At 37.8% G+C, this 25,040-nt stretch overlaps 1 protein-coding gene across 16 annotated transcripts in view; it reads right to left on the bottom strand.

The window, feature by feature from the left end:
* LOC143293555 (uncharacterized) overlaps positions 1–25,040 on the bottom strand; it is a 116,965-nt gene that overhangs the window by 46,403 nt on the left and 45,522 nt on the right. For 15 of the 16 annotated variants that reach the window (XM_076604493.1, XM_076604508.1, XM_076604491.1 and 12 more), the window contains exons 4-6: positions 16,297–16,391; positions 4,176–4,310; positions 3,577–3,661 (exon numbers count right to left, since the gene is read on the bottom strand). In XM_076604493.1, the coding sequence (XP_076460608.1) occupies positions 3,577–3,661; positions 4,176–4,310; positions 16,297–16,391 (315 nt within the window). Of the gene's footprint in view, positions 1–3,576; positions 3,662–4,175; positions 4,311–6,949; positions 11,672–16,296; positions 16,392–25,040 lie in introns of those variants that run through there. The other variant, XM_076604495.1, reaches the window with a different exon arrangement.

Below are 25,040 nucleotides of genomic sequence, written 5' to 3'. Positions count from 1 at the left end.
TTCCTTCAGAAAATGGTATATAAAAACAAACATCCAAAATGAAAATGAACATTTGTGCATGCACGTGAGCATATGTTAGGGTGTGTGTGTGTGTGTGTGTGTGTGTGTGTGTGTGTGTGTGTGTGTGTGTGTGTGTGTGTGTGTGTGCATGTGTGTGTGCATGTGTGTGCGCGCGCGCGTGTGTGTGTGTGACACAGTGAGTGCATACGTGTGTGTGTGATGTCTGTGTGTGAGTGCTGGTCAGTATCTGAATACAAGAGAAAGAGACAGAGACAGACTAAGATTAATCATTCAAAAGTATGTGACAAATGCACATTCAATCATTCTTTGTGGCAAAACTTACCTGCTGCTCGTTGGGCCTGGTGGGACACTAATTCAGCAATGTGAACATGAATGCGCTCCACTATAAGATCTACTATTGGATTTTTCCCCCTTCATTTATTTTCTTACTTTATCATATCATATAAAAGACTGATTAATTTCAACATCTGCAAACTAAGACGGCCAATATGAAACCATTCTGTACTTTTACAATTTGTTTTCTATTAGAATAAATAAAGAATAGTCTTTGTTTTTAATGAGGTAAAAAAAGAAAGGAGACAACCCTTTGGATCATCAACTGGTCTTCTTGCTGGATCATGCCAGTATGCCAATCAGTGTTGTGTTACCAACACTTAAAAAAATGAACAGACAGTTTGAAATCAAGAACATTTTAACATTGTTATATCTCACTTAAAATCCTAAGCCACATCATTAGACAGTGATACCTGGCTTTCAGGAGCTTAAAACACTGTGTAAATTTATTTACAATTCATAATAATACTTTTTCGTGATTTGATGACAATTAGGAAACACAGAATTTCTCAGACATTCTGGATGTTCTTTTTTTTCTTTTTTAAAAAAATTTTTTTTTTTTACATTCTTTAAAAGACCTCAAAACAAACTGCACTGTTTCATTGTAAGTCTAGATCGTCAAAACTGAATCACTCAAATAGATATGTCATTGAAAACTTCAGTGATTGTGTACCAGTCTGATCTCAAATCATCCATGGACCAAACTGAGTATCTTTGGGAAGAAGGTGGATTTTTTCTCTCTTCTTTTCATGATTATCATTCTTTTTCCTTTCAATCTAGCGAAACATTGTCAGGATTTCAACTTCTGATTTTCAGGAAATAATGGTCAAGTTCTGGTAACTGAATTTGACATTTATGAAACAGTCAAAATACCTGATTCCCAAACAGCCTGAGTATATACTTTGAAAAAAAAACCCAACAACCACCAAAGCACTCTGAAATAGCTTGTATAATGAACATGTTTTCAACAGAATCATATTAGAATATATCTCTGCAACTGAGATAATAACATAATAATGCAGAAGAATGATAGGGATCATCATACTCAAGAGACATTCATGAAATGGAGCTTTTTGCATTGATTCATTTGACTTACCTCGTCTTTCTGGTTTTCTGATGACAGTGCAGGAAATAAATATTGTTCACAAGATCAGAGCTGAAAATGTGTGCAGCCCTGTTTGACGGACTTCTTCCAACAATACCAAATTCTATGAAAAGGCCCAATCTTTCAAATGACAACAACAAAAAAGTTTTATTTATCTACTGTTTAAAATTCAATAGCTTTTCTTTTTCCTTTTTGAAGAAACGTTATGAACTGTTCAGTATCATTTCTTTTCAAGTGGTTTTTATCTCATTCAGAACAGTAACTAATGGAAAATATTTGACTTAAGGTGTGAAATGCTTCATGAGTTCTGTTTGTCACCTTTCTTCCTGTTCTCATCCTTAAAAGTTAGTACACTATATTTTCTGCATTTTTGACAGTCTTTTACCCGTTCACTGCACTTAACATTTCCACTGTGGTATTTTGGAATAGCAATAAACAAAAAATAAGTACATAAATCAGTATATAAAAGATGCACTCTTGAGCACAGAGAAAAGAACGAGAATCAGTTGTCACCCTAGATTCTTTTTCAAACAATATTCTTTACAGAACATCATCTGCATTAATTCAACTTATGGGAAGTGTTAAATTTTTTGTTTTTGTTTTTTTCTGAATAAGGATGTACACATAACAAATAAAGGGCATTCAGCAGAATCATTTTCAGCTCTGAACCGACCATCAGAGTGTTATCAAGCATCACCACAAAAACATGAAATTCTTAATCATTGATGTTGATTTTCTCAAATACATACTGAACTCAACTGACTACTTCTAGTTCAATATAATTAAAAGCAAAACCAAATTCAATCGTGTCTGCATGTGGCAAAGATTTATAACCAACTTTTGTGTTGAAGCCAACTTTTTTTTCTTCTTCTTAAATTTACAGAACTGGTATTGATTTTCCCATGTCAATTTGGTGGCCATGCTTTTTAACACCCAAGTACATAATGCAGCTGCAATTCCTCTTTTGTTTCTTCCATGTCCATGAAGAAAAACTGATCTTCTCTGAAACTCTTTCGCATCTGTTTTTTCTTTGTAGAAATGATATAATAAAATATTATTATCAATTATGATCAATTATATTTGATTTCTGCATTTACAAAGAGAACATGAGAAGAATGGCAGCTGAGAACCATAAAAGTGTGAATGTGGAAGACAGAAGCCTGCAAATGGGTCTCTGAACCATGGATCAGAATTCACTAACAATATCCTATGTTTAAAAAAGGTGGGTTTTTAAAAAAAAATCCCTTTTTGACTTTTGTAGCTTCTGTAAATATATCTCATTGGGTATACTGTAAGTTATCCCTCCCCTACCCCAGCCATAAAAACAAAACAACAGTAGATGTGTGTCTGTGTTTGTCTTCAACTAATAATGAGATTCTCTCCAGTGCTGCATTCTGAAAAAGTAAAGAGTAGGCTTTCAGGATTCTTTCCATTTGAAGTTCTTCTTTCTTAAATAAAATCATTTTCCTTAATTTTCATATGCCTCTTTGCTGATTTGCCAATGATTTCTTCTTTTATTTGTTTGGAACATTTCCTTCCCAGTTTAGAAAAAAAAGCAACTTTTTCTTTACTTCTAATTCTATCTGAGAAAAAGAATCCATATCTTGCAGACATTACCTTTCATTTTGCTGCAATGACCAAAGTTTGCTTACTCTACTTCAGGAAATGAATAAACAGAATTTCTGTATAAAATTCCAAGTTGATTTACCCAAGATACAAAATTCAAAGTTTGTCATTGCATTCCTGTGAAATGTCTAACCCATGCCACCAGATCCAAAGTCTGCCATTGTACTTCCATGAAATGTTTTACCCATGGTACAAAATTCAAAGTCTGCCGTTGTATTGCCATGAAATGGTATATATTTCAAAGTTTGCCTCTGTGTTCCCAAGAAATAATACAAAATTCAAAGTTTGTTGTTTTATTCCCATGAAACAGTACAAAATTCAAAGTTTGCCATTGCATTCTCATGAAATGGTACAAAATTCAAAGTCTGCAGAACTTTGCATGTTTTTAATTTCCATTCACAGTTCTACCTCAGGCTCTCTGTCTTCCACAAGATGATGACTGTACTGCTTCAGACGAGGGGAGAGAACCCACACAGCTGCTGGACACTTACCAAGAATGGCGTTGATTATTCCTCTGTCGAGAGACCGGTGGTGGGGTCTGGGAGGCTCTGCTATACTGGCCCCCACCAATTCAGACTGCACAAAAAACATGAGAACTTGGTAAATATGGCATTCATTTATAAAACAGCATAGCAAAGACACACACAAAGAATTCTTTCATACACACACACATATACATATTCTTACACACATTACACACACACTCTCTCTCTCTTAAACACAAACACACTCTCTCTCTCTTTTTCTAACAAACATACATACACACTTTCACAAACTCACAACACCTATACACATTCTGTCATACAAACACACACATTCTCTTTCTTTCTAACACTCACCCACACACATACACTCTTACACATACACACACAAACACATTTTCATGCACACACCCCGCACACAAACTAATCACAACACACACACACATTTTCATACACATATATACACCCAAAACAAACCAACACACACACACTCTTAAGAATACACACAGAGTCCTACACACACTGTAACACCCCCCCCCCACCCCCCACGTATCTCCCCCCCCCCCCACCCACACACACATACACACCCAGACTGACGGATCACTGACCTGTTTCCAGAAGCAGGACATGAGGTACCTGGCCATGGCCTTGCCGTCAGGCTGGCCGTCCCTCTCCTTGCTCATCACTGTGTGGTAGTTCTCCTGGTGGATGAACACCCCTGACCCGGGGATCAGTTCGTACATCTGCCACACACACACACCTTCCCATCAGCACCATAAACAAGGAAAACCAGGAACATTATCTGGATTCTGATTGAACAAACTAATGAAATGGGGATTTACAACAGTGCACATTCAACTAAAGGCTGTAAAATTGTATTAAAAAAACAACAAACAAAAACCAAACAAAAAAAACATAAGAAAGCAGCAGATAACAAAGCAAACAAACAGAATAACAGAGCAGAGTCAACAAGCAGACGAAAACAATTTGAATTCTAATCCAGTTTTCCGAAGATGACGTCACTTCTTGGAAAACAACATTCGCTGTTAGCAGAGAGAAAGTGGAGGACTTTCACTTTATGGCAGGCGTGGCTTGTTGGATGTGTGCACCTTATACGAGTTCAAAATAACTTTTTTATTTAAAATCAGGGAGTGCACATTATGCACTGTAGTGCCTTGTAGGCCAAAAATTATCGTAGCTGAAATAATGATGAAAAGTGAAATTATTCAAAGCAATTTAATTCGCTTAAACTGGTTAGCAACACCTTGTGTTAATTGTTGACAAAGCTTTAACTTCAGTTCTCTGTGGCTTAAAAGTACCCCTTCTTCGAAGTACTCACATGAGTTTCAGTCACTTTCACTTTCAAGGCAGCAAAACCTGAGGATTAATCCATTTATGCTGTGTATCTGCTTTGATTTCTTTCTTTTCTTTCTCTCTCTCTCTTTAAGCTAAAAATTTACGGGAGTATAATATTTCATATAAGTATATAAATTTATATAATTTATACTCATATAATTATATATATATATATATATATTTATACACATATACATATATACTTTTTTTTCTTTTTTCCATACTGAGGACTTGTGTGATATGCATTCTTTGACATGAGTGAAGAAACAGGTGGTTGGGTAAAAATTATGCTTGTCATTCAGACAACAGAGAACCATGTTTTTGTTACTTGCTTTTGACGACAATGCTATCATTAGCTTCTAGCATCACTGCAGTGCCTTGCCTGCCAGTTTTAGCTTCATTGTGAACGTTGTCTGTAAATATCATGTGCATGGGTCTGACCACCTTAAGTTCTGTCTGCCTTTCTTCGCTTCATTGTGAACGTTGTCTGTAAATATCATGTGCATGGGTCTGACCACCTTAAGTTCCATCTGTTTCTGAAACATCTGCAAAATTATTTCCTCAAGTATTAAAGGTTTTCCAGCACTTCACAGAGGCTGGAAACAAATTGTGTGGATACAAACCTGACAGTGTTGTATTAATTACATGTACCACTTGCATTTCTCTCTTGGTCAGCTCACAAAGTGAACTTCTTTGACAACTCTCATTGATCTGAATTATATTATTTTTAAAAAGGAAGAGATAAATAAATGTCACAAAAAGTGTGTGTGTGTGTGTGTGTGTGTGTGTGTGTGTGTGTGTGCGCGCGCCCGCGTGTGCACGCGCGCATATGCATGCATGTGTGTGCTTAAGTGCACATTTGTTTTGGTATGTAAGTGTGTTGGTGCATGTGAATGCGCGCATGTGTGCATGCATACATATGCACAGGAGAGGTACACTGCTGTGATGTAACCCAGGAGTCCTACTATGGTGAAATCACTTGCTTTGGTTGTCATTTCACCCAGAACCTTCCACACACCCTTGGGAAGGTCCTGGGGAAACAATGAACACCCTTTGCCACTGACCAAGTTTTGTTTTGCCCATCTTCAACATTTTTTTAATACTTTAATTTGGTTTTTTTAAATTTAAATTCAACCAAATTAATCTATTTTGTCTATGTTGCCTTTTCACTGTCACTCATTAATCTCGAGATGCCCAAAGGGACCTGTGCTGTGCTGCTTGAGCTAAGTTTGCTAAGCATTAAGAAATGTCTATGACCTATGGATTCAGCACAGACTTGGGGAAATTCTGAACACTTAAAGACACTCAGCGCTGCCAGCCCAGCCCGGGACATGGAACTGACAGATGGTGTGAAGGTGTGAATCATTCCAACACACACACTGCAAGAGATTTGTTTGTTTCTTTTCCTTGTGTTTGGCACAGTCTGAGAGCATATTCCTTTATTTTGTGTGATTTGGGAACATTGTATGCAAATCAAAATTTGATATTGTTAATATTGCAGGGACATAATTTGATGGTACTAATACATACATGGAAACAAATGTGACAAAGTCTTTTTTTTCTTTCTTTTTTTTTATATGCTGAATACAATCTGCATTTACAGTTTGTTTAGAGAGCATTGTTCAGTCCACTGTTTGTGTCTGTAATGTTCTTTTCTTTCAGTGCTGTTCTAACAAGAGAAAAACTGAGAGTGGATGTATATGTATATGTGAGTGAGCGAGTGTGCTGTGTTGTTTAGCAATATATTCTGGTATGTGCACAGTCAGGTGTATTGTGCAAGCATGCTTTTCCATGAGAGCACACAAGATAAGCCTGCAAGGTAGACATTCGTCATGTTAGGTGTTAGGTGCAGTGAAAAGAATGAGAAAATGACACACTGTCAACAAAGGGAACAGAAAGAGCTGGCAAGAGTGGAGTGTAGTGTATGGCAAGTGCAAGAGTTTCACTATAAAGGAGTAAGCCAAATCCAGAAGCTCACTTAAACATGTGCAAAAACAAATCTCCAAAAACATTTTTCATATATCCTCAAATCAGGAAATAATGTGACACCTGCAAGAGCTTCAACAACAAAGACGTCATCCATACAATATCATCACCAGAACAGCTGCATCTAACTTTTCAGTTTTTTTTTATTTCCATGGAAAAGAAAATGTCATTACAAAAATCAACAGTATAATCACTGTGTAACAATACCCTGCAGGTTTACCAAAGCCATGGCACACATCCCTCCAACATCAACACGACACAGTGCATGGGCATGGACTTAGCACAGTAAACAAGATGAACAACTGTTCAATGTTTCAACAATTAAATCAACACACACCAATACACCATCAACAATCTCAACCAGCAATATGATACACTTTTGAAGATTATCAATGACATCACCAAAGGAGGAGCTTTTTGTTTATTTAATTTAATATTTTATTACACTGTCATGGATAAACAGAACTCATTTGAATACATATTACATAATGAATGAGTGAAGCCTATTTGAGTACTATACACTCGCATAATTTCCATCTCCATCTGAAATCAGTAGACTTTAGTACTTTTCAGCTATAAATGGTAATGTAGAGTTCTCAAACATTAATACCTATCAATTATTAATAAGAGTTCCCTAACATGAACACTTTTCAATCTACCTCACATCAACCCTGAAAACTCCATGTTAGCTTGTCACAGGACTGGAACACCACCTGCACATGCTTCTAAATCTATATCCACCTGAATAGAACCCCTCAGTCTTAAAAGAGTTAATCATCAGCAGGACGACTGTACCTTTCACAGGGCATATGGACTCATCCAGTGTATGCACAGAAGCCACTGATCATCAGCAGGATGACTGCACCTTTCACAGGGCATATGCACTTATCAAGTGTATGCCCAGAAGCCACTGATCATCAGCAGGATGACTGTACCTTTCACAGGCTATATGCACTTATGTGTATGCACAGAAGCCATTCATCATCAGCAGGACAACTGCACCTTTCACATGGCATATGCACTTATTAAGTGTATGCACAGATGCTATCCATCAGACTGACCACACATCCAGAAAGAAACAGATTAATAATGATAAAAATATTATCATTATTATTATCAAGTGCCTTTCCATGTAGTGCATGCTCAATTGCAGTTTACAATGTAAATATAGATGTATAAAACATGCAATTAAACACTAAAATGGAAAGAAAAAACAAAACAATAACCCCCTACATGCACAGCCCTTCAAAGCCACCCAACCAAACACTAAAAGCACAAATTTATGTACAAACACACAATCATCATACATTTCACATGACAAAGCCCAAATAATGCGATTTCATATTACAATACTGAAAACCCCTATAATAATACTTAAACTATTTTCTCCAATAGCACAATAAACAAAAACTCTATCACAATACCTGAAAATTCCCTTCTAACTCTTAGCATCAGTCACACATGACACAATACAATTTTTTTTTTAAATCTATATTTTAAAATGCAAAATTTAAAAGCAGACACACCCTCCCCCCTCTCCACAACACAATAACATACACAAACAGGCACTCATTTGCATGCATCATGCTTGGTAAAGAAGAAATAGGTGCGTCTTTAAAATTCTTTCTGAAAGCAGAAAAACGCTTGGTTTTTCTGAGGGACAAAGGCAGGGAGTTCTAGACTGTGGGGGCAAAAACAGAGAAAGATCATTTGCCAAAGGTCTCAAGGTAGAACCGCGGAACTGTCAGCAAACATGTCAACTGAGCTCAGCGACCTAGAAGCATGGTGCAGATGGAGAAGATCTGAACGATACGGTCAACGGTGCATACTGTTGTGAAAGAGACAATGAAAGCAGATACATGCTACTTTGTATTGAATTCTTGCTTTAACAGGAAGCCAGTGAAGTGTTCTGAGTAGTGATGATGTACTTTCATGCCTGGGTTTACAGAGTACAAGTTGGGCTGCATGATTCTGAATGCGTTGAAAATACAACAACATACACAATGACAACAACAATGACAATAGTAGTACATACATACAGTGCTTGCAACCTCTCATGCACACACACACACATACACACTTAACATTATCAACAGGACAACCCAGCATTACCTCAAAGGGAGAAAACACACAAACAGGACACACTTTGTACATAGGAAGTTCAGCTGTCAACACACATCACTTTCAGCCACACAGATCCTTTTTTACACTGATAAAAGTATGTGTATTTTCCCCCTGGAATGATACTGATTACATCTGATTAGCAACAATACCCAACACTCAAATCAGAATGTGTCAGTGTACACAAAGTGATTGATCATCAGATACTGCATGCTATTCGAATCTTTGAATGAGTAATAGTTTACAACATCAAAAGATTAAATTTTAAAAAATACCCCAAACTGGACACTATTTGCATAATCTGTATGCGCATACATATAACATTGTTATGCCACCCGCATTTGAATGAAAAAATCAACTTCAATACATAAATGAATGACAAGCTCAAGTCACTGGTACTGCTCAATGCCGGTGTAAGTAATTCAATGAAAATTAAATGAAAAGCTTAAACAAATTCTTGTGCTTTTATACATCAACCGGTATGTTCTTATGGAGAGATCCTCCAGTAATCATGACTAAATTGTAATCATTATTAATTACAACTAAATTGTAATCATTATTAATTACAACTAAATTGTAATCATTATTAATTACAACAGTATGATTATCATGTGATCGAAATATACAACTGGTTAAAAACTGGGAAAAAACCATTTATTTTCTATAATGACAGGTACAGCATGCCACTGTTTTTTTGTTTTTTGTTGTTGTTGTTTTTATCCTGACACATTAAAATGAAAACAAAAGTCTTTGGCATGATAATTAAACAAATGATTCAGTTTGAATCTGGAACGAGACATGTACACAAAAGCCATGACAACAGCTTCTCAATATTTTTATTCAGAGGAGGAGGGAAGTTTTTGGAGGAATGGATGCATACCTACATTACAATGCAGACAGAGAAAAAATTTACAGTAAATAAGAAACTAATCCCAAAAAAAGACCAATCTACTAACCAACCACCAAAGGAATAAAAATACATACACATGTGTATTGCTAACATACTGAGAAATTTTAGTTTTAACCCTCTAACATTTGCATATATGTTACTGAGAAACTTCATACTCTTCAAAAATCCCCATACAATATAAAAAGTGTATTTGATTTCTCGGGTACACATAAAGCCAAGGAACTACTATTAATTGCAGAGCATTCATATTTGGCAGAAGCGTTCACAAGTTGTCTTGTTTTGTTCTGCACTCTGAAACATGTATCCTACCTACATGCATGATGCTGTTGTCCCTTTTATTGTCACAGAAGAAAGGTATAATAGTAGTAGTCAGAAATAATAAGTACAGTTCTGTTTGATCATGTTCTCCACCGCTCCATCCAACTTATAGTGTTACATGACACAATCCAACTGAATATGTCTCCTTGCCTCAAAATCAGTGTCACCAAGTCAGCGACAGGCTGCGGCTGATGTAAATAAATGGCAGGCATTTCCAGCCGGCAGGTTGTAGCAGGCTAAAATGCTAGAGGATTAAACTCCACAACAGAGAATTAAAAATCAATCAAAGCTCTGAAAAGAAGAAAACAAACATGTTAGGACTCGGACAAATATGTGATTAAATCTGACCAAAAAAACCCCCAACAAAACAACAACAACAAAAAACAAAACAAAAAAACAACAAACAAAAAAACAAAAACAAACCCAAACAATAAAGAATACTAACAAATTACACAAAATATAGAAAAAGTACAAATTTTATCAACAGGAAAGAAATCAGCATTGTGTTAAGAGATGTAGCACTGTTTATTTTTTATGCGTTAAAACAGAGAGCAGAAAGCGCTCAGTCTTAGATGAAAGATATGTTTATTAATTACCCTTACTTAGTTTTGTTATATTGTCAGTTTATTCTTTCAAACATTTTGTTGTTCATCCAACTCAAGGTTTGGTTTTATGTGTGTGTGTGAACAACACGTGCGTTCAGGTTTATGTTTTGTACCTTCACTCTGTCCCTACACTTTGTCACTGCTGTGTTTCCCTTTCAGAAGGTCAGGTTGATATTTTGTCCCTTCCCTTCTTCGTTTGTGGGCTGCAACTCCCATGTTCACTCATATGTATACAAGTGGGCTTTTACATATATGACCGTTTTTACCCCACCATGTAGGCAGCCATACTCCGCTTTCGGGGGTGTCCCTTGACTTTGTCCCTTCGCTTTGTCCTGCTGTTGTTTCAGGTCAAGTTTATATTTTGTCCCTGCACTCTGTCCCTGCTGTTGTTTCCCTTTCAAAAGGTCAGGTTGATCTCCCTCTGCAGCCTCCTCATGCAGCTGAGGAGCCGTTTCTCGGACACGGCCAGCACCCCGCTCAGCATGAGGCGCTGGTTCATGAGGCCTGGGTCGGTCAGGGCCTGGGGGAACTCCATCACCACGGCCCCCATCATCTCCACGATCTGCTCGTTGGTGGTGTGCTTGAAGGCACACTCTAGCCGGTGTTTCTTCAGCAGCTTGTACAGGGTGGGGCGCGACATGCCCAGCCGCTGCGCCATGTCCTTGATAGACAGGTTCTCGCCCAACAGCCGCTCCAGCTCTTCCTTGCTCACATTTTTTGGCTCGGTGCCACCCCGGGTGGTGGTGGTTGTACTGCCACCGCTACCGCTGCTGCTGCCTGCCTTGGACACCTCTCGCCCTCCTCTGTCCTGCAGAGAAGGAAATGGCAAGGGTCAACCTTGAGGTCAAGACCGGAGGAGTCAGGTGGCAGACAGGCCGGCAGGTGGCTCCTTGCCCACCTTCCTCACACCAACACAATGTCACCTCACCTCACCTGTTGCCCTGGTTGGGGCACAGGCTGCCAACAAGAACTCTGCAGCCATCTCCGTCCTGAGCCAGTTGCTATTATGGTTACATCAACACAACACACAATACTAAAACTCTGCTGCTGCCAGTGGTGGTAGTACTTCACATTTCTTCTGTTGGTATGTCACAATGAAAGCCAAAATAAGAGAGAGAGAGAAGTACTGAGTCCTCAATCACCAGTGCATGTGATAGGACATTAATTGAACAAAATTCTTCCTCCTCCTCAGAGTGTACAGTGAAACCATTTTGTTTGTTGTTTCCTGTTTGCCTGCACTGAGGTGTGCCCAAATATTGTGGTAGGTGTTTTGATTCAGGCAATCCGAGCACACTCAGAGAACTTTTTATCTGAAACAACAAAGTGCACTGAAGTTCATGCAGAACAATCATTCTGCAGAGCAAGTTGGTCAGGAAAAGTGAAGATGTTTGCAAATCAACAAATCTGTCACATATTTACAACAAAATCAACAAAACGAGATAGCAAAAAACAACAACAAACCAATGGCTGAATGATTTACACATGTTAGAAAAGTGACCTTAGATATGAAGAGAATGTGTGGAAACAAGCAATCATTCATGCATAAATACACAAATATCTGTAAGGTAATATGTGTGTATCTATATGTGTGCATGCATGCATGCATATATGAGTGTGAATGCATGTACACATGCATGCATGCGTTTATGAATGAGAGATATGAATGATAAATACACTTTAAACTGACAGCATGAATAAGTTTCAATGCATATGCACACAATACATTTGACAGCATGAAGATATTTAAGTGTATATATACACAAAGATACATATGCCCATATATTTTCTTTGCTTGCCTTTTTTTAATTTTTTAATTTTTATTTTTTTTACTATGCATGCTTTTTTTTCTATTACAGTGAAACAATCACATACATTAGGGGCAGAATCAAAGCCTGTCATTAAGCTTTCATCTGATACATGTGGCATATACCAATAGAGAATCAAAAACTAGTATGCTTGTTTCTCTTTTCCTTCAGAATGTATTTTCTCCTCCATGAAATTCTTCTTTCATGTGTTATCACATATCAACAACTGCAGGATAGAAATAATTGCCATAAGCACCCGCATGCAAACAACTTTACATATGTGGACAAAAATAATCACCAAATGCAACATAATAATAAATATCAACCACATTACCCCCCAATGTAACGTCTGTTCAACACTTCCAACCCTTGACGAATGCATGTCCTGAATAAACAAAATTGCGCATAAAGTGTCTTGGATAAATTTGGGACAGAATCTGTTCAAGGAACTAACCAGTAAATGGTTAGATACAGAACACACACACACACACACACACACACACACACACACACACACAGCCTTACACTAGAATGACATGGCATGTGTTGTTCAAGCTGGATCATTAATTCCATCATGGTCAAATATTTGCAGCTGTCAATGACAGACACTCTTTGAACATGATACTTATTCAGTGATCATTCAATGAAGCACAGCAGTTCACCTTGCATCGGTCACTTTTGAAGTGTAACCGGACACAAAAGTGAGTCATTTGTCAAGTAATTAATTCTGAACACCAAAGCAAGACAGGTGGAAAGTTTCTCTCCAAGATGTTCACTGTGGAAGCAGTGAAACAGTCACAGACACTAGGGGCAGAATCAAAGCCTGCCATTAAGCTTTCATCTGATACATGTGCCATGTACCAACAGAGGTTCAAAACCTCATAATTACGTTTCTCTTTTCCTTCTGAATGCATTTTCTCTCCATGAAATTCTTTCTTCTTTCATGTTTCATTTATTTATTTATCGATTTCTTTTTTCTTTCTTTTTTTTTATACTCACTTTCTATGTTAATGTATTACCTTGCATATGTTCTCAAGACCTGATCAGCGTGTTGGGCTTATGCAAAGATCAGGCAGATGCTCTTCTTCATCTTTTTTTTGGTGTTTTCAGCAGAAGTGGTGTAGCATATATAGAGCAGTCCACACGCTTTGACACCTCCTTGAACTGAGGTTGAAACTGTGGAAGCTACACTAAAAGTCCAACCTCTGAACAATGATGTACAAGTACCAACAGCTGTCCTACCTGCTCCATGCTGGGCTGTCCCTGCGAATGCACAGCGATGATGCAAGCCGCTTGCTGACATCAATTCAACCCCACATACATACTGCTGATGATTCTGAACACCAAAGCTGACAAGAAGGAAGGTTTCTCTCCAGATGTTTACAGTGGAAGTGAAACTCAGTCCTCACTTTTCTGACATACATGCTCCAACAACAGTCTTGTCCATACCACACTGGGCTGTTCCTGTGGATGCAGTGATAATACAAGCCACTGGATGATGTCCTTTCAACCCCACATAGATACTGATGATAATTCTGAACACCAAAGCTGACAGGACAGAAGGTATCTCTCCTTGATATTCTCTGTTAAGTGATGCTCCGTCTGCCTCTTTGTAACGACAGCAACAGCTATCCTGCCCTGTGGCAGTCCCTGTTAACGTCTAGTTGGTGATGATGCAAGCCTCTGGCTGATGTCCATTTAAACTCACACAGACACTGCATTATGGTTTTTCCCCTGGTGTTACATTTTTGCCTGACCATCATGTAACATGTCTGTCACAACTGCAGTTTGGTCAGGCCAGCAACCAACTGCTCTGGTCAAGGGCAGAGTCACTGTTTTAGCTCCAGCATACTGCTTTTTGCACAAATGTCTTTTCTCCATGGTCAATCTTGACCAACACCTGAAGGACAGAAAAATAAAATGCAATCAAGAGTCCACCACATCAGCAAATCTTAATACATTTTATGTATCAAGGCCAACAAGCAATACTATATCCAATTCATGTAAAAGTCGACCACCCCCTTCCCCCCAAAAAAAATCCAAAGGAAAGCAAATAAACAAAATATGATTTTCCACTATCAGAATATTGTTTGAACTATATTACCCATCTATTCATCTATCTGCCTGTCTATGTGTCATGTAAATATCCAAGCATTTACCTCTCTCCTGCACTGACATGACAAAAACATAAAGAAAACTTAGTTTGACTCAAATGGTAAAGTTAAACTGCTGCGAATTGGAAAGCACAGCATTGTTCCCAAATATTTATTCCATTGTTCCATGCCCTTTAAGTTAAACTGACATAAAAATAAAGAAATATTTTTGTCCAATACACACACACACACACACATACATATACAAACACACACAGATGGACAGATACATATATTATTTTTGTACAACATGACAGTGGAGAAACAAGAGCAGGTAACCACAACCATATATATTACATATATATACTCGTATAATGATTTACACCTGTACTCACCTTTTATCTTATCACCTCCATCACATGCCCCAGGTGCACAAAACGCAGCAAGCAGCTTCATCAGGCAATCACCTTCAATCTCAGCAATCAAACCCTTGTTGCAAAAGAAATATCCCCCCCCCCCTTCTTTTTTTCCCCCACAGAAATCAAGGAAAGAAAAAAAAAAGCTACAAAGAAATGTATCACAGCATGCCATCAAGATCTGGGTTCTCACACCTGATCTGGCAGATATTTACATCTAAAGCCCATCTTGCACACCTTTCTGTTTTGCCGAGTGCACCTCAGTCTGAATTAATCCATAAAATAATTTCATTTCTGCTATTCTTGTCAGTGACAAAAATGGATCCATTTGTGAAAACTTGAAAAACCTGTGTTTTGTCTGATCAAAATCAACAGATTTTTAAAGTGTGTTTTAGTTTATTTTGTCTCTTTGTTAACAGAGAAATTTAAAAGTCACTCTTATTTAAACAAATGGATCAATAACAGATGTCGATCAGTATTTTTAGCTTAGTTTTACATATTAAAAAATAAAAGAAGAAAAAACATGTAACTGCTTGTTTATAAAACACTTTAAAGATGATTGGGGAAACAATGAATACCATGTAACAATACAAAAAGATCAGTACTACAGACACTGTTGACTTCATAATTTATATCTATAAAATACAATGACAGATTTTTATGCTGCTGGACCTTAAAATGTAAAATTGGGGGTGGGGGTGGGAGGGGATATATATATATATATATATATATATATATATATATATATATATATATAAGCTTTGTTTGTGTGTGTGTGTGTGTGAGTGTGTGTGTGGGAGAGGGGCTATAAAAACAAAAAACTTAAGTCTGGCAATGATGTATACAAGCAAAGTGAAAGATAAATCTTGAGTATTATATTCACTGCCGTGTATCATGTGAAAGGTTAAGTCCAGTGCCATTTGTCTTCATTTTAGCGTGTTATGTACAAAGTCCTGGTGTACATATATTCACCACAGTACTGGTATATCAATTGCACGCACACACACACACACATGAAACCGTAGAAGAAAAAAAATATATATAAATGTTTTTTCGTCAAAAGACCAAACAACACACACACACTGACACACAAACAACAACAGAAAGCTGATCACTCACCCTCCATTTCTGTGCATCGGAAGGATGGACATAACCACAGCCCGGTCTAGCACCAGGGGGCAAGGGCTGAGCTGCCTGCTGTTGTGAGACATTGCCTGCAACAAACACACACACTGGGTCTTAAGGCCAGCCTTGCATTTCCGTATATACACATCCTCTGAAATGGAAGGTGAACTCTTATCATCTCCTACAATGATGTCTCCCATTGGTTCAACCTACATGCTCCTGCAATACACATACACACACTGGTTCTTAGGGCCAGCCTTGTGTTTCCCTCAACACATCCACGAAATCAGTGACAGAAGGTGAACTCCTGTCATATACCTGCAATGATGTCTCTGATGGGTTCAACCCACATCCTCCGAGTTGTTAGTCTGCAATGCTGATCACCACACCTTGACAAAACGGGTGGTTATTTTTTTTGTTTTTACAGTTTTAGAATATCCATATTTTTACAGACTAATCAGTTTATTCGCTATCCAATGTTAATTGGCATTTTAATTGTAATCATTCAAAGCCACTTTTAAAAGTGAAAATATTCAGTTTGGTTTTCTCACCAGTTCTTGTCTTGTCTTTGATGTCAGTGATTAAATGGTAATGTTCTGAAGGTGCTGTCACTGGTGATAATGTAATACTTTTTCAGACCATAGTCAAGTCTGGAAAACGGCATCAATTTTGAATGGAACCACATGAAATGCCTTCACATGCACCAAGTTGTCCTGAGGGACAGGAGATAATGACAGAAAGAAAGGAGATTTTTGGGGTGGGGGTCAAGTGAGTGTTTATTTACTTTTCTTTACACATATCATTCTCTTTTTGACGGTACACATTTTCACTAGCAGTCTGTATGTATTCTTTGGCTGTCAACATCCTTTTCAGCACAGATCCACATGAACCGTGTAGTTCTGAACTTCACTATACCACATCAATCAACGTGCTTTATTCAGCAGCAGTGGTAATTTCCTATATTCAGCAGCAGTGGTAATTTCCTATTCATTACCTATTTGCTAATTTCCTACTCTTATCTGTTTTTGCAAGTCACCGATCTTTGGTGCCTCCTTATTTTTGGTCTCTCTCTCTCACTGCTCATCTAACTCCATCTACACAGCCACAGCCAGATTTTGTTCAGTTACCACTGTTCCAGTGCCAGCTGTCAACATGGAACTAAAGAAATCAACACCAGGCTGCCTTGACACCACCCACAACAGGAGACACTGCACTGCTGGTGATTCACTTTAGACTTAGCACCTGTTGGTATAATTTGTTTGAACTCTGAAGGATAAATAATTTCCAAGTTTATAACGATTATCATTATTATTATTTTTGTTGCTGTTATTTTGTTGTTGTTTCATGCCAAATTGGTCTCACAGGAAATTGAAACTGTTCTTGGTAGTCATAGCCTTTACTATGTTTTTTTTTCCTTTTTTAAAATTTTTTTTACATCATCAGGAATATGAGAAAAATTAATAAATATCTCGGTCCCAGACCATGCTGGCCAGTGCAAGAATATACTGTGGTAAAAATTACTTTGGTCTCACTTCCTCTGTGTGTGTGTGTGTGTGTGTGTGTGTGTGTGACACTTCATCAGTACTGTGTGAGTGAGAGTGCACGTGACTGTGAGCGAGCGCGACTGTGAGTCTGCATGTGCATGCATGTAATTTAACAGTGCTGTATGACTGTGCATATGTGGTTGTCTGAAAACTCTGTGTGTGTGTGTGCGCGCGTGTGCGTGCATGTCCGTGAGTGTGCACCCACATATGTAAATGTGTGCCAGTTGGTAACTTTGAGTCTGAAAGTTTATACAGTGTAAGTGTGTGTGCATGTGTGTGTGTGCCAGTCTGTGCATTGCATGTGTGCATGTGAGTGTGCCAGTCTGTGCATTGCATGTGTGCATGCTTGTGTTTATGTTGAAAGCACATATGTGAAAGTGATAGACAGGGAGATTATATCATGCCAGCATGGACATGGTCATGTGTGGAACATCCCGTGACCACTTATTTTGGATATCCTCTGATCCAATAAAGAGAAACTGGTGTGTAGTATATAAACATACTCAGCTTCTCACAAGAGGGTACAGACAGAACATATTTCATCTGCCACTTAATTCATTTCTGACATGCACCATCCAACAAAAACAATCTGATTATAAATGTACATTTTCTTTATTTTCAGCCAGAGCAAAACATCATCTCCTGACAATTTCCAGACAGGCCATCTTGTACGGACAGGACAATATCAAGCCACATGCAAAGTTACTCTCTACAGGTCACATTTTCCCACTCAGCCATTTAACTGCGGATGGGTACAAACTGTTACAAGCAGCATAAACTGATTTGGAACTGCTATTATTGTTAACATTGTTGTTTTTCCTTAAACTGTTTTCCTCTTCTTCACCCATTAATGTATTGCATGATCATAAAATGCAGAACTGTGCAGAGATCTCATAAAAACAACAACCAACATTGTTCTACATTTTCATTCACTGAAGAAGTCCTATTTCAAGTTTTCTGTGATGGATTGACACCAACTGCATCTGCATGACACAATGACTTTACGAGTGACACAGATGTGACTGGAGGACACAACTTCATAAGTAATACAGATGTGATTGCATGACACAAGTGATACTGATTTGATTGCCTGACACAATGACATCATGATACAGATATGACTGTGTGACACAATGCTTCAGGAATCACAGTGATACCAGATGTGATTGCACGTAACAATGACTTCATGAGTGATACAGATGTGACAGTATGACACAATGATTTCATGAGTGATATATGTGGGACAGAATGATACAATGACTTCGTGAGTGATATATGTGTGAATGAATGATACAATGACTTCATGGGTGATAAGAAGTGATTGTGTGACACAATGAATTCATGAGTGATACATGATTGATGTAACTGCGTGACACAATGACTTCATGAGTGATCCAGATGTTACTGTGTGACATGACATGAGTGATACATCAATGATAAAGATGGAACTGCATGACACAATGACATCAAGAATGAAACACATGTGACTGCATGACACAATGACTTCATGAGTGATACAGATGTGGATCAGAATGTCCTCTGTGACTAAGTATCTATTCCAAAAATACTCTTGGGACTAAACTTTCCACACTTTTTCTTATCTGTTTGGCTGATACATTCTGATTCAGAAGAGTTTTAATACATGAAAATTTTACCTTTAGGCTTAGCTATAATAAAAGTAGCAAAATGACTTTTATCGGCCCAAGTTGGATTGACAATCAGAGAGAGAGAGAGAGAGAGAGAGAGAGAGAGAGAAATAGAATCAAAGTCAAAATCTTTTCCTCCAACAAAAGTCCAACTGGGGCACATGACAGACGGGCATACAGAAGGGGTAAAGAGGGAGTGGACACACTTTTTTCTTCAGAGGTTTGATTGCCATGAGCCCCAAACCTGTGATGCTAGACTAACTGTTAGAAACAAACGCCATCCCCATGGTTCCTTGAAACATCCCTCCCCCCTCAAGTGAACATCAGGTATGAACACTGCACCACCTTATTCACCATCCCTACATTCACATACACACAATCCCAATTCTTGTCCAGGTTCCAACCAGCAATTTTCAATGTATTCGACTTATCAAAGGCTGAAGCTAACCTTTGGCACACCTTTCACAGTGTAAGAGCTAGTCTCACTGCCCACCCTGGTATCAAGCGGCAATTGTTAAAAATAAAAATAAATGAAATTTAAACTGAAAGCAACCCCAAGAATACCCTACATACATGTACACAAAAGTATATGAAAAACTACTTTTGAGATGAAAATCAAAGAAGGGACAATCCACGAGTGCGTGTGCTAACTTGCCTGGCAATAAACAAATAAAAGTGAGTGGGCCACAGCAGTGTCTTTGTCCAAACTCAACCCCACAATCTCCATAATGTTTGTCACACAACATAAACAATCTGACAACAAATGTCAACCAAACTGTGTTAACTTTGAACTAAAATATTTAATCTCACTATCCTGACAGCACCATACTGCTTCAATCTGTCTGTTTAATGTCAAGTTTCCGAAATAGCAGATCACTCCAACTTTGCCTCAAGCAGAAAATACTAGAATTGGTCAGTGGGCCAGATTTGAGCTTCATCAACAATGTGCACCAAGACAGACTTTGTTAAAATTGCCACACACACATCCCTGAACTACAGAGAATGTAAATATTCCTTAAAAAGTAGCAGCCAGTAGCATATGGGCATTGGTGTATCATATACACACACTGATCCATATACTGGCATTTCACAATGTTACTGTATTCATGAGTGAGACAAAGAAGGGATGGGGACGGTACTCATAAATCATACATGACCGGGTTTGCCATCTTCCTCAATTTGCCCCTGCAGGAAAAATATATCCACTCTCAGTGCAAGCATAGAAGCAAGTATGATTGTACATAAACATACACTCACATCCACAGTTGCGCAAATAAAATCATATTACCATATACACACACACATATATATACACTGACCTTTACTTTCTTCAAGATGAAAAAGAAGATCACAATTCACATTTGCTAAATATCAATGTGGTTTTTGACAAAGACCCGCAAACATCCTCAATAAAAGAATCTGTCATGTGGTCTATCATTTTGACAATCAGTTTGTCAAACAGTTAAACACACACACACACACACAAACGGAAAAAAACAAACAAACCACCAACCGCCATCCATATTTCAATTATTTGTTCACTTTGATCCAAGATCAATTTAAAATGACTGGACTCGTACCATGCCATGCATTAAAATTTCTTAAAATATAAATCTGAGCTCTATCAAAACCAGTCAAAATCTCAACATATTAAAAACAGAAACGAAAACTTTTTTTTTTTAAATGTTGTTTAAAAAAACAACAACAACAAAAAAACTTCTACACACACACACACTCATTGTTAAAAAAAACAAAAGGAGACACCTTCACAAGGTAGGCACACACCCCATCCCCCAAAATTGTTTCCATGTATTGTAACCCATGTGGCATGGATACACTGGAAAGCCTGGGTGTTCCAAACTTCAGAAGGAAGGGAGGGAGGGATGAAGGACTTCTCTTTACTGTCCTGCCACATGTACTGGTGATTGCAGACATTTTACAGTAATACTAAAGCATAATTTTTACAGGTTTGAATGCTATCATTTAAAAAAAAAAAGGGGGGGGGGGCTAAATATGCTATTATCTAAAATAATAAATAAATAAAAAGGAAGGAGAGGCAAGGCTGTGGGGTTGTATGGTGAGTTGGGGGGAAATAGGACAGATGAAAAATGGAATAAAAGATGAACATTTAACATGAATACAAGTACAATTAAAGAATCATGGACTTCATAAACAGGATCAGAGGATGCTGTTAATTCAACAAGACAAACACCTGATAATGAATACATACATTTATTTTTTTTAAAATCACCTATCTTCTGAGTGACTGTAGATGTGATTTTCCCATTTGAGTGTTATTATTCAAACTTTTCCAAGTCAATGTAGATGTAATTTTCCCATTTGTGTGTTATCATTCACACTCTTTCAAGTCAATGCAGATGCAATTTCCCCATTTGAATGTTATCATCCACACTTTGGCTAGTGATTGTAGATGTAATTTTCACATCTGAATGTTATCATCCACACTTTGGCCAGTGACTGTAGATGTAATTTTCACATCTGAATATCATCATCCACACTTGGGCCAGTGACTGTCGATGTAATTTTCACATTTGAGTGTTACCATCCACATTTTCCCCAGTGACTATGGGTGCAATTTTCACATTTGAATGTTATCATCCAAACTTTTGGGTTTCCATATATACAATAGTATTATAAGGTTCCACCAAAGTCACTCTGCTGATCCCAATGACTGAATGAGTGATAAAACATTCTCAACAGACTTCTGGATAAAACTAAAGTCTTCCCATTTTTTAGAAACAACATATCCTTGACAGACAGGCAGACAGGAGACCTCAACCCCATCATAATCTTGGTCCAGTCTTATAAGATTTGATAGAACAAGAAAACCAAAAACAAAAGAAGAAGATAATATTCTAAAGTCTCTCTTTTTTTAAAACAGCAATTTAAAAAGTTGTAAACAACAACTTATTTACAGTTTTATCAGAATTATCAACCATTATTAAAATAATAATAAAAGAGAGAAACACACACACACATAGAGCAATGATATTCTATACCAAGTATAATGCCTTGCTTTTCATACTGAGAGAGACAGAGAGAGGGAGTTACGATGATTCCATGATATTTATGTGCCATGAACTTACTTTACCTTCCTTGTGCTATATTTCCTGTCCCCACCAACCCAAAACTAGAAATGAAGAAGAGTGTTTCTAATTCTACAGTAGAATGGAAGAAAAATAATAGCGACTTTGAAGAAAGGGAAGCTGTCAAGCTTTGATCTGCACCAGTACCCAACAACACTTTAAACACACAAACTTATGTTCACCACTTGTAATTCAATCCCTTATCTTGTGCACATCCTTTTTTTTTTTTTTTTTTTTTTTTGGTTCACCATGATTTTCTTCACTAATTCAATATCAAATACATTCAATGTCAGACAATAAGAAACTGAAAAGAGAAGGAACAAAATGACAATGTACTCAAAAGTCATAATAAAAATAATCAACATGTAAAATGTTTTCTTCCTTTGTTCAGTGTTATCAGAACAAATCACCAGACAAAACAATTTCTCCATAATGGTTTCAGATAAGATCTACCAAGCACCCAAGAGTCCTGATGGCTGATTGTAGCAGAATCAGTAAATATATGTACACATCTTTTGCATACAAATTGCATGTCAGAACACCAAGAATATTTGACCAATGTCATAATTCTTTATATAACCTTCATCCTTTCCAACTTTGGGGTGTGCGAAAGGAGATTCAGCCACTGCACCATTGTGCTATGAATCTAATCTCGGTCCCATCCCATCACAACTGAGGAGCAACCTTTTTGTGAGTGCTTAAGTGATACATCAGGTTCTCTTTCCGTTTGAGAACCTTCCCACAGATACTGCAAACGAAGCGCCTCTGTAAGTGAACACTGGCTTTGTGCAGGGACAGACCTCCGCTGGAAGTAAAGGAAGCGTCGCAGTATTCACACAGCAGTATTTTGGACTGCCCACCATCTTTCTCTGCACTTTGGTTTCCAGCCAAGGTCTTCAGTGTGTGCTCACCATCCCCGAAAGGCTGAGAGAAGGCTTTCCTACACCTCTGATAGGGGCCGGGCACAGAACGGGTGTGAGCCAATTCACCATGATTACTGTGGCCTGAACTGTCCAATGGACGGGAATCGTAGCTTCCCCATGTGCACTCTGAAAACACAGTGACATCGGCTCTAATCATTCCCATCTCTACCACTGATGGAGATTGCAACAATCACTGAATCAACCATCAACCAGTTTTGAACTTGTGTCCAGCAGGAATATAAAAAACAACAACAAAAACCAAACCAACTAGCATGTTTGTCTTGCAGGGAAAGAAGCAATTTTTTGTGTTGGAAACAGAAATAAATGACATTCAAGCCAGTTACCACTATAAATTTTCCCAATAACAGAACTGTCCTAAATACATGCCCTCAAAGACACAAAGTGACCAGAAGCTACAGTAAACAACGACCCAAGGTATCCAATACATGTTTTGACAAAAATGTCCAAAACCACAAGAGTTTTCTCATTCAACAATTCCACTGACCATGATTTACTGGTTGGTTAATTAAACAGCCCTGGGGCCCTTCAACATGAGCACTGTCCATTTTCAAAGCCCTACTTACAGCCAAAAAGGCACAGATATAAAGGGTTTCTGTTTCTTTTCTGTACATGCCTTAACTGTCCAACTCCAAAATGTTTCAATGCTGCAAAATATAAGAGTTGTTTATGTTATTTCTTCTTTGTCTTTCCTTTGCTTTGTAGCATATAAGTAGGGGAAAAAAAGTACAATTTAAAAATTTTGATCAATTTAATGAGAGGTTAAATATGTACATCAATGTTTCATGACAACAGCAAAGATTTCTCGTTCCCTCCATCTTTTTTTCAAAAGTCAACAAAGCTACCCATCTAATCTTCAGTTCTGGGTTAGTTGAGAAGGTCCTGTTAAGCATTACTTCACATAAGGAATAATATCATTAAGGTGTATGTATATAAACTTCATACAATTCCATTCCATTTGAAAAAGTAACTCATTGCCACCAAAAAAAAAAAAAAAAAAAATGTATTGCCATAAAAGATTCATATAGTGTCAACCTTCTATGAACATCATAACTACACTGCACACTTTTAAAGACTTTATTTGGCATGACTTTATCATGTTATTCCAATTCACTTCTCTCCCCCCCACACCTCCACCAACAAAGTGAGAAGCAAACTGCTTGCTGCAGTGCATAATATGAGCACATGTGTGTGTGTGCACAAACGTTTATACATGCAATTGTGTATGCAATCATGTTTATGTCCATGTATGTGCATGCATGTGCATGAGTATCAGAATGTGTAAGTCTGCATGTATGTGCATTGAGAGTGTTTTTTTGTTGTTTTTAAGAGAAAGATCTCAGCCCTATTAATACCCCCCCCCCCCCTTCTCCTCCCCTATCGCACCCCCCGCATCCCCCAAACTAAACTCAACTGGCAGACTGATACAAAAATTATGTACACAATGTGATCGGCAAATCAGAAGTTAACTGCAGTTCAAATACAGGCCTTCAAATCACC

This window comes from Babylonia areolata, chromosome 19 (genome assembly GCF_041734735.1).
Source record: "Babylonia areolata isolate BAREFJ2019XMU chromosome 19, ASM4173473v1, whole genome shotgun sequence".
In the NCBI taxonomy this organism is placed as follows: Eukaryota; Metazoa; Mollusca; class Gastropoda; order Neogastropoda; family Buccinidae; genus Babylonia; species Babylonia areolata.
Note: the sequence above shows the minus strand (reverse complement) of the source record. Positions and strands in the feature narration are given on the sequence as shown.